At 53.3% G+C, this 10,407-nt stretch overlaps 1 protein-coding gene across 5 annotated transcripts; it reads left to right on the top strand.

The window, feature by feature from the left end:
- Positions 1 to 203: 203 nt before the first annotated feature.
- Bad (BCL2 associated agonist of cell death) lies at positions 204 to 9,161 on the top strand. Of its 5 annotated transcripts, XM_057778302.1 has the most exons (5): positions 204 to 549; positions 658 to 838; positions 1,282 to 1,461; positions 7,805 to 7,995; positions 8,646 to 9,161. In XM_057778302.1, the coding sequence occupies exons 2-5, from the start codon at positions 721 to 723 to the stop codon at positions 8,769 to 8,771; spliced, it is 615 nt and encodes a 204-aa protein (XP_057634285.1). In that variant the 5' UTR covers positions 204 to 549; positions 658 to 720; the 3' UTR covers positions 8,772 to 9,161. The 5 variants fall into 5 exon arrangements, with proteins under 5 accessions (XP_057634285.1, XP_057634289.1, XP_057634284.1 ...); XM_057778306.1 differs by lacking the exon at positions 658 to 838 and having other exon boundaries at positions 214 to 549; XM_057778301.1 differs by lacking the exon at positions 204 to 549 and having other exon boundaries at positions 556 to 838.
- The last annotated feature ends 1,246 nt before the right edge of the window (positions 9,162 to 10,407 follow it).

Raw genomic sequence — 10,407 nt, 5'->3', positions numbered from 1 at the left:
ATGGCGACGGGAGGCCGAGAGGCGGAGATTGGGCCGCACACAGCAAGCACCCGAGTTACCCGTGCCCTGAATCGTTAGCTCTTAATGTTTGGGGGACCACTAATCCCCACGCCTAGATCCGCAAGCCCACATCGGGATCGGCGTGCCTTTATGGGGTCGGCAACGACTTCCCCGCACAGGGTCGCTGAAGGAAACTTCCGCCCACAACCAAGATGGCACCCGGCCCCGCCCCCTAGCTTCTGTCCGCTGGCCCAGCGCTCCGGCCTGTGGCCGCTTGCGCATCACACACTATTCCTGATAGCTGAGCCCCTGGGAACCCCACGACTCGCCCTCGTGGGTGCCCCTGTCCCTTTTCCCGCACCCAGGCGGCCATCCTGCTTGGAAGGAGCTCCCGAGATGGTGCGGTGGGTTGTTCCCGAGTCGGGCAGCGCGAGGCCTCCACGAGAGGGAGGAGGAAGGAGCCGGCTTCCCCATCCTGGTCACTCGGTCCAGGGAGAGTAATAACCATCGCAACGATCATTGCACCCGACGGCCGAGCTTCAGTGAACGGTTCTACAAGTGCTTTCACCCATAGTGATCACTGAGCTGTTTACAGAGTTTTCACCAGCTCCCGGGGGGGTGTGTGTGTGTGTGTGTGTCATTAGCTCCATTTTACAGGAGGGAATTCGGGCCCAGAAGGTCTGGAGGATTTATCAGCCGAAGCAGGCCTCCAGGATCTAAATGGGAACCCCAAAACAGCCTTTGCTGGCTCCAGCACACGCTCTAGGCGTGAGGAAGTCCGATCTCGGAATCCGGAGCCTGGGGAGCGACGCGGGAGGAAGGCGGTGGAGACCAGCAGGTCGACCGACGGCAGGGGTGGGACCTGGCTTGGGGTGGCCCCGCCTCCAGACCGACCCGGGATTTACTTCGAGAACTGATTGGGTCAGATCTGTGACAGTTCCCGTCGCCGAGGAAACTAGGACCGGGCGCCCTTAGAACTAGAGGGAGGAGGCAGGCCCGGGTCTGGGGCCTCGAGATCGGGCTTGGGGTGAGACCTATTCGCGGTCATAACGGGCAAGCGGGACGCACCAGGACCGGGACAGAGCCCTCAAGAGAGATTTAGTAACCCGGGGACAGCCTGTGTTCTCTACCAGGCTAGACCCAGCAGACAGATGAGGGCTTGGGAAGACTGGTGGCCTGAGGTGGGGCGGGGAGGTTTGCTCCGGTGGGAGAGGGAGCCAGGGGCACCTCTGCCCTGCTGTTTGCTTAGCTGTGCCCTAAGTACTTATCTTGTCTCTACAGCCCAGAGTATGTTCCAGATCCCAGAGTTTGAGCCGAGTGAGCAGGAAGACTCCAGTACTGCAAATAGGGGCCTGGGCCCTAGCCTCACTGGGGACCAGCCAGGTCTCTGCCTGGCCCCAGGTCTCCTGGGGAGCATCGGACACCAACGTGGACAGGCAGTCAACAGCAGTCATCATGGAGGTAGGTTCCCCACCACCATCATCATCTCTCCCTGCCTCTTTTGCATCCCTGTTGCAGCTATACTTCTGAAGACTCTGGGGGAAGCTCTGAGCCTCAAATTGCCTCCTCTACAAACCATCTATCACTACCTTAGTAAGACCACTCGATTAATTCACAGAAATGTATGGCATCCCCTTAATGATCAAACTGATTCACTGAAAGCTCAAGACAGACGCCCTTATTATGGCCTCAGGATAGACATGAGCGGGAGATTAGCAGATCCCCCAAGAGCAAGTGACTTTCCTAAGGTCACCCTAGGAGGTAGTGCTGGAAAACTCCTCAGATCCTGGGTTAGAGCCTTCCAGTGGCCAGTAGAGCAGCCCTGGCTGTCCTGGAACTTGCTCAGCAGACCAGGCTGGCCTTGAATTTGGAGATCCACCTGCCTCTGTCTCCTGGGTGCTGGGATCACAGGTGGGCCCACATGCCTGGCATTTTTAAAATTATATGTGTGCCAGTGTGTGCAAGTGCAGGTGCCTTGGATCCCCTAGAGCTGTTGTAGGTGGTTGTGAACTGCCTCCACGTGGTTGCTGGGAACTGAACTCACATCCTCCCCAAGAGCAGCAAATGCTCAGCCACTGAGCCATTTCTCCATCCCACCTCACTTCTTTTAACCTTCAGATTTTTTTTTTTTTTTTTTTTTTTTTTTTTTTGATTTTTCGAGACAGGGTTTCTCTGTAGCTTTGGAGCCTGTCCTGGAACTAGCTCTTGTAGACCAGGCTGGCTTTGAACTCACAGAGATCTGCCTGCCTCTGCCTGGGATTAAAGGTGTGCACCACCACCACCCGGCTCCCTGCTTGCTCTTTTTCTGCTCCGATCTCCTATTCTCTGCCCTCACCTGGTTGTCCCTTCTCACACCTGAGGCACACTAACTCCTGTTCATCCACGTGCTAGAGTGGTGGGACAGACCGCCAGCAGAGGATCTAGAAGAAAACTACACAGTGCTCAGGAGATGATGTGTTGTAAGTAGAGAGCAGAATCCCAGGGCTATGTTGTGACTGGTGAGTGACTTACCGAGGTAGTCGGGGGCCTTAGGAGAGAGCAGCCCTGTAGGTAAGGTCTGTGTTTCAGACAAAAAGACTTAGCAGGCCCCAGTACAAGAATTGCTCCTGGGTAGCAGGGCCCCAAGTGGGAAGAGGTGAAGAAGGGTAAGTAGAGCCCTGTCCAATTCAGTCTGTACAGATCTTTGAAGGCCATTGTAAGAAAACCTTTGACTGGAATCCTGGGAAGATTTTTTTTTCCTTTTTACTGTGCTGGGGATGGAGCCCAGGGCCTTTGCATATGCTGAGCCGTCTCCTAAGCCACATCCCAGGCCTACGTCTATCATGAAGACAGTGATAGCCTGGGAGTGGGGGGAAGGAAAGAGGTGTCACGGAGGACACCCAGCACCCTTGAAAGTTGGAAGAAAGAGAGATGGGGGAAGGTCAGGGATCATGTAGGAACTTTTAGAAATGAAGGTGGGATTCCAGAAGGCTGCTGGTGGGAGCGGCAGGGAGTTGATCTCAGTAGCTTTTGTAACAGCCAGCCAGGAATGGGTGCTAGATGGTGTACACAAGGAGAAAATAGTGCTTGTGGAGTGAGCTGGCCCATTCGAAAGAAGAGGAGCTGCCTCGGGTTTTACACCTCCACCAAAGGGATGATGCATCAACAGGTAGGAAGTGGCAGTTGGCTGACATCATCATAGGATGGAGTCATTTGATAAGTGACAGGGTCTCGGTTATGCCATTGGAATGAGGGACTGGGACACTGTCATGGGAGGAGGGGCAAAGAACAGGGAGGACCACTCAGGTTCAGTAAACTCGGAGTAGGGGAAGGGGCTGGCAGAGCAGTTTGTGTCCTGTCAAGCCTGAGGCATGGAGTTGGGCAGTGACAAGCTCTGCAACCTGATTTAGGAGGGCAGCGAAAGCATGGCCTGCAGTGTGGCAAGGAGTAGAGAGGTGCACCCCAGCTCGGCTCCTTAAAGGAGAGTGCCAGGCAAACAGCCATGGGGCAGGCAGCAGAATGTCCTCTTTGCTTCCCTGCCCTCCCATGCTAGGCAGGAACTAAACCAGGGGAACACTCCCTGAGCCAATATGTATGTGTGTGTGAGGTGTCTCATAAACGTTTGATTTAGTTTTTAGTTCTCTCAAAATCAATTACAGAACTGGGTGCAGAAGTATATGCCTGCAGACTCAGCACCCAGCACGGATGAGTTTGAGGCCAACTTGGGCTCCTTAGTAAGACCCTATTCCAGCAAAACAAAACAGCACAGATGATTGTCCTTAAAGAGATTTACAAGTGTCAGACCTGTCAGAGCCGTGGAGCTTCTGACCATCTATCTCTGCAGTCAGCTCACCCTGCCTCTCCTGCCAGCTCCCTGCACCATGGGCTGTGAGCATCCGTAGGACAGACTGCACAGTAGGAAGGGGAGAAGCAGCCAACACCAGCCTCTGGGCAAGACTGCAACATCGGGCCCTTTAGGAGCTGATTGAAAGGTTAACTGCTGCTGCCTGAATTTCCCAAGCTGTAAAATGGGACTAGAACTGTTCCTACTTCACAGGGCTGCAGTAAGCGCACTTGAGTTCATGTTAACAGTGCTCAGAAACTGCCTAGCACAGAGGAGGTGCTGTGGAGGTCCTAGGCCTGCCATAATTGTGGTTATTATTGTTTGTGTGAATTAGCTCAGGCTCTGCAGACCTGGGTTTCCATCAGGAGTCAAGGGCCTTGAACATCCAATGCTCTTGGATGGCAAACAGGTTAGACTCAGGATAGAAATGACTTGAAGGCATTCCTTCCATATAGCCATTCAAGGTTTAAGGTAGATGTAGACTTAGTTGGGTTTTGGGGCAGGGATTGGGAAACCACAGACATGGGCTAAATCCCTGTGGTTTTGTACTGCCCCTTAGCTAGGAATGTTTTTGTGGTTGTGTTTTGGGGTCAGGACCCAGGGCCTTCAGCTTGCTAAGCAAACACCATCACTGAACCACATATCCCTAGCCTTTGTTATATTTGTTGAGACAAAATCTCACTGTTACCCAGGATGGCCTCAAACTCCTGGGCTTAAGCAACCCTCCTGCCTCAGACAGTCAACTAGCAAGCAGCTGGGACTGCAGGTTTGCACCACCTGTAGGAACAGTTTATTTTGTCTTTTCAATGCAGGACTTTTGTGAGTAGCCCTTGCTGGCTTTGAACTCTGGTTTCTGCCTCCCAAGGGCTTGGATTAAAGGCATGTGCTACCACGTCTAGCTGGGAACAGTTTTTATCTATTGAAATGGTTGGTTGACAAATTCCACAGAGCAAATTATTATTTTTTTTTTCCGAAATGAGGCTTCCTTGTACAGCTCTGGTTGTCCTGAAACTCACTCTGTAAACCAGGCTGTCCTTGAACTCACAGAGAGCTGCCTGTCTCTGCCTCCCAAGTGCTGAGATTAAAATCCTGCGCCACCACCACCCGGTTTTTTCTTTAACAAATATTTTATTGTAACAGGTAAAAATTGTATCAAGTTTATATTTCGGTTTTATCGAGTAAAGCAATGGTTGGCACAGTGGTGTTGTGGGGGACATTTTGTCTAGACTCCTGCTCTGAGCAAGCTGGGCCATTGTAGAGGCCCTGGGACAGAAGGCTTGGCCAGGGCAGGGCCAGGTGAGGCCCCAGGCTGGAACTAAAATGTGTTTCCTCAAGGCTTACAGCTCAAGTCTGGGCAGGCCGCTGCTGGCAGGCACCGAGGCCTGGGCTGCCGGAGGGCAGAGTCTCGCTGTGCAGGGAGGTTATGGGACTCCGTTGTTTTTGTTTTTATTACTCTTTCCCCCCGAGATGAGTTTTGTTTGTGTAAGGGCCTGCACGGAGGTCAGAAGATAATTTCTGGGAGTTGGTTTGGTTCTTTCCTCTTCTTCACAAGTCTCAAGAATTGAACTTAAGTAATCAAGCTTGGTGGCAAGCACCTTTTCCTGTTTGTCACCGCCAGGCACGCCCATCAGCTTTAATGGAGTACAGTAGGATGCTTCCTGAACTGTGAAGTTTCCCATTCAGCCACACCCACTTATCCAGAAACCCTGTGGGTAAAGAGCTTTAAAGGTGCTTAACAACCAGTCTCTTCCCATCCTCCCCACCCCCAGTCTGTCTGGGGGGGTGGTGGCATAAGTCAGGAGGCCTGGGCAGCCACCCACAGAAGAGCAACCCATCCCTTCCCCTGAGGGATTGAGGCGGGTCTGGGCCACACCCCACCCACCCTCTTTATCCGAGGAGTTCACAGAATCTCCAGGTTCTTTCCAGTAAATGCAAAGATATTTCTAGAAATTCCATTCAGGGGCCTGAGCCGCGGCTCAGTCTGTAGAGGACCTGCCTAGTGGCTTCCAGTCTCAGCACCTTATAAACTGCAGTTGGGAGGTGGGAACTGAAGGACCAGAAGTTTAAGACCAGCATTTCAGCTACCTGGGACCCATCAACCAATAAAATGTCCCTTGACACAAACGAGCGTCACTTTGTTGCTGGGGTGCTTGGCACTGTTTAGCACCTTTAGTGACTGACAGTCCTCCGTGCCACTGCATAGGCTCTTGGCATAGCTGACACTAGTGGGGAAGAAGAAAATGACTTCTCCAGATTGGGCCACGTGTACTGTTGAAGAGGGTGCTGGGACTTAGGATGGACGTAGCCCTTGGAGTCAGACTGGTTGTGTTTACACCAGTCTCCAGCACTTACTGTGTGGCCTTGGGAAGGCTGAACTTCCCCTATAATAGTTGAGAACTGTCAATCCAAGGGAAGCTTCCAGCCCTACCTGCTCAGTGTCCTGCTTGATTGGTTGGCTTTTTGTCTTGTGAGGTACTGTGGATGGAACCCAGGGCCTTGAGCATGCTAAGCAAGGATTTTAACACTGCTCATGAAGGCAGATTCATTGGCGGAGGGAGCACATGAGCTACAGTGCCCAAGTGCCAGTGCAGGTCAGAGGGCAGCTTGGCACAAAAGGGGAAACCACCTAGTTGCTGAGTAGTCCCACTGAAATACTCTGTAGGTGGCCATTGGTACAGTTCTGGCCAGGTGCATTGAAGAGACCCAGGCCAGGCCTTGCTTGATCTCCTACCTCTGGCTTTCTGTTACACTCCTGCAGCTGGGATCCTTCGGCCTACAGCTGATCAGCAGAGTTCTGCCCACTGACTTCTGAGAAAAGAAGGCAAACTTACCAACCCCCAAACCCGGGGGCTATTTTACCTCCTCCCAAGCTTTCCATGCAGACTGGGTGTGGGCAGCAGGCTGCGCCTAGCTCTGGACTCTGCCCCTGGGAGTGGTTCTGGGTCTTCACTGGTCTGGACAGAGGGGGTACAGGTGGAAGAAGTCAGGATGGCACACAGTACCCAGATCAAAGAAGCAGATCTTCCACCATTTGTCTGCAGCTCACAGGGCACTTCTACACTCCAAAGTGACCTTCACACAGGTGCGTTAGTGCGCTGGGCAGGGTAGGTGAGACTCCCTTCCTGAAGGGGGGAAACTGACTTGAAGTTGAAGGGAGGTTGGGCAAGGCAAGGTTGCACAGCCTGCTGGGCTCTGGGTTCCAAACCCAGGGACTCTGGTCCCGGGGCTTAACAGCTTTGTCAACCTGAGAAAGCGGACTTCTCTTAACTCCTGAGTAGCTTTTTTCTCCCGAGCCCCACCCCATTTGTGAGGAAAAAAGACTACCTGTTCTCACATTGCTGAGACTGGCCTTGAATTTAACCTGCTCCCACCTCACCAGTGTTGGGATTATAAATGCGAACCTCCACGTTTGGTCTGTAGAACCAGGTGGGGAGGATAGTTTAGCACATAAAGGCTAGTCTAGAAAAACAACACAACACACCCACAGTTCTGGACACTGTCTCCACAAAAGAGGTGCAATAGAGACCCTTGCAAAGACAGAGCAGGGAGCCTCCCTACTTAGGGGTTGCTATGACACCATGTGATAATTATCCTTTATGCCCCTATTTTGTGAGAGACACAGTAGAAAATCTTTGTATACACCAAAGGCGACCTTCATTACTGGCACTCGACAAGGACTTGTGGCGTTAAGTCGATTTTTCACAAAAGCACTCTGCGCTCCCCTCCACTCTTTTTTTTTTTTGGTTTTTCGAGACAGGGTTTCTCTGTGGCTTTGGAGCCTGTCCTGGAACTAGTTCTTGTAGACCAGGCTGGTCTCGAACTCACAGAGATTCACCTGCCTCTGCCTCCCGAGTGCTGGGATTAAAGGCGTGCGCCACCACCGCCCCGCTCCTCTCCTCTCTCAAAGGAGAGACTGGGGCTATTGGAAGGGGAGTGAACTGCAGGTCGAGATTTACACCTCTTCCAACCCGACTCCTGCAGGCGCTGGAGCAATGGAGATCCGGAGTCGCCACAGTTCGTACTCCGCGGGGACCGAGGAGGATGAAGGGATGGAGGAGGAGCTCAGCCCCTTTCGGGGCCGCTCGCGTTCGGCTCCCCCCAACCTCTGGGCCGCGCAGCGGTACGGCCGTGAGCTCCGAAGGATGAGCGATGAGTTTGAGGGTTCCTTCAAGGTGAGCGCCTGCGTAGGCTGCGACAGGACCTATGCTGGCCTGCCCCTTCTGCTACCTAGGGCATGTCGGGATTTGTAGTTTTAGACCCACCGGGTTGGCCCTTTCGTATTCCGGGGTATGCCGGGATTTGCAGTTCTAATCCGTCCCCTGTCACTTGTGTTCGGTGACTTGCTGGCCGGACTTGTAGTCCAACGATTTCCTCCCTCTTTGTCCAAAGCCCCGCCCTCAGCCCCGGTACTTGTCGGCACTTGTAGTTTTTACAGTCAGACCACTAAGAAAACCAGTATTGTCTGGGATCTGTAGTACAGATTTACTTCAGGCCAAAGATCCTGAATCTCCGAGGTTCGTAGAGCATGAGGCTTGGTAGTATCTGAGCCTCTCCTCAACTTTTGAACCACTTCAACTTCTTGAATTCAGCCCCATCCTCTTAACTCTAGGTCTCCGGCTCTGAGGTTTCATTTAGGGTCCCAGCAGTTTCTGGGCTCCAACCAATCCCGATTCCTAAGAGCCTACTCATCTTGTAGTATCTCTGACCGCCCAGTTCAGAGCAAGCTGGTGGCGGTGGTCTTTATATTCCAACTCAGAATGTGGGGACTTGTTCGGGACGCCAGGGTAAGGCTCGCTCATACAACTCTTTTCCTTCCCTGAAGGGACTTCCTCGCCCAAAGAGCGCTGGGACTGCCACACAGATGAGACAAAGCGCTAGCTGGACGCGCATTATCCAGTCCTGGTGGGATCGAAACTTGGGCAAAGGAGGCTCCACCCCCTCCCAGTGATCTGCTCCACATTCCCGGAACTGTACCAGCTCTTGTCACCCGCCATGTTGGGTGTGGGCGGAAGTCCGAGGCCTTGGGGATAAAAAGAGGATTACTGTGTCCCTTCAACAGGGTGAAGAGCTGGCGAACAGCTCGAGTCGCCTCCGGTGCGTGCAATAGCCACGAAGTGGTGGTTCTCGTTGGAAATTGTAAAGTTTCCGCACCACCCCCCCCCCCAGCTTCCGGAAGTGGCAACTTTTCCCCTCTCCGGTAACAGGCCGCCCTCAGGCGCCTGCGCTAAATTACGAGCCGGGGTAAACCGTGACTCGGCTGCAGCCCTATCATGCAAATGATCGCAACAAATGTGCTTTATAATAAAGCCCCGCCTGTGCTGTCGCGTCTGTCTTTCGTTGGGGTTCCAGAAACCGGATTATTATTTCTGATAGTTTTAAGAGACTCATTTTACTCGTAAGGGAAACAGGCTCTGTCCAAGGATTGAGACCGAGAAGTCGAGGCGACCAGGAAGCCCGGCTGCTAGGCTTTGGGGTGAAGGAGTGGATCGTGGCTAGACCCCTGGGACAGCCAGGCCCTTATCTCTAATATGGTAATTGGGAGCTGCTGGCCAGACGGCCGCCGGAATTCAGCGTTCTGCAAACCATGCCTCGGTTCCCCCGGGGCGGGGGAGGGGGGTCATTTGCTCCTATTTGGGTCAGTCCTTGTGAGCAGCTACTGTGTGACCGGCTTGGGGCCAGCGCTGCTGAGGGACCTGGCAGGGCACACGGGGCGGGGCGGCACGATCACTAGGGAACGGAGAAGCTTCTCACAGGGACCTGGAGCAGGGCCCAGAGCTCAGTTCAGAGATTTATTGGCGCCCCTATAGCCCAGGCCAGTGTTTTGTGCTGGATATGCAGATAAGTTGCGCCACAACCCTGCTTCCAGGAACATGGGATGGGGCGGCTACCACAGCAGGGCCTCAAGGAGTAGGTCAAAAGGTGAGGCTGTGTCTGGGACTGCCACTGTCAGCAGAGGGACACATCAGGATGTTGGGAGTTAGCTTGTTTTTGAGGACCCCAACCCAATCAGTGTTTGGGAAAATGAAGGTGAGCCTGCCAGCAATACAAGACATGAAATACAGAGAAGTAACAGACCTGGGAACAGGATACGGTCTGACAGTTGAAGAAGGTGTCTTGGGCAATGGTAGGAATCCCATCTCAGAGAGCAAAGGCCTTAGCCCTGGGAAGCCCAACCCTGGCCACCCAGTTTCTCTGGCCTTCCTACCCGGATCTGTTTGCCTGGGGCTGCAACAAAAACAAGGCAAAGAAAACACTTCATTGGCAGGAGATAAGCCCAGATAAGAGGCTGCCTTCCTCTGGAGGGAGCAGTCAGTCCCCAACGCCAGGAAGCTGGGAGAGGCCTTGAAGAAGTGCCAGCCTGCCTCTACTGCGGGGCCTAGCCCATTTTCTTGCCACAGGGTCTCTGGTATTCCTGGCTGGTCCCAGGCTCAGAGCAGGTTCTCCAGGCTGGTGAAGACCATCTAGCACAGAGCTAGCATGCAGGTCATCCTGCCTCCTGGCAGGTCTCCACTTAGCTACAGCCCAGTACACGCAGCTTCCATTCAGGACCTGTTTCCATATCTGTAAAACAGGCAAAAACATCT

Source organism: Chionomys nivalis, chromosome 8, assembly GCF_950005125.1.
Source record: "Chionomys nivalis chromosome 8, mChiNiv1.1, whole genome shotgun sequence".
Classification (NCBI taxonomy): Eukaryota; Metazoa; Chordata; class Mammalia; order Rodentia; family Cricetidae; genus Chionomys; species Chionomys nivalis.
Note: the sequence above shows the minus strand (reverse complement) of the source record. Positions and strands in the feature narration are given on the sequence as shown.

What these genes read in the sequence shown, in the direction of transcription:
- Bad (XM_057778302.1), top strand. Translation starts at nt 721, where the DNA reads ATGGGAACCCCAAAACAGCCTTTGCTGGCTCCAGCACACGCTCTAGGC. An exon ending in AAGGCGGTGGAGACCAGCAG is followed by an intron (nt 839 to 1,281) that starts GTCGACCGACGG and finishes TTGTCTCTACAG; the next exon opens with CCCAGAGTATGTTCCAGATC. An exon ending in AGTTTGAGGGTTCCTTCAAG is followed by an intron (nt 7,996 to 8,645) that starts GTGAGCGCCTGC and finishes CCTTCCCTGAAG; the next exon opens with GGACTTCCTCGCCCAAAGAG.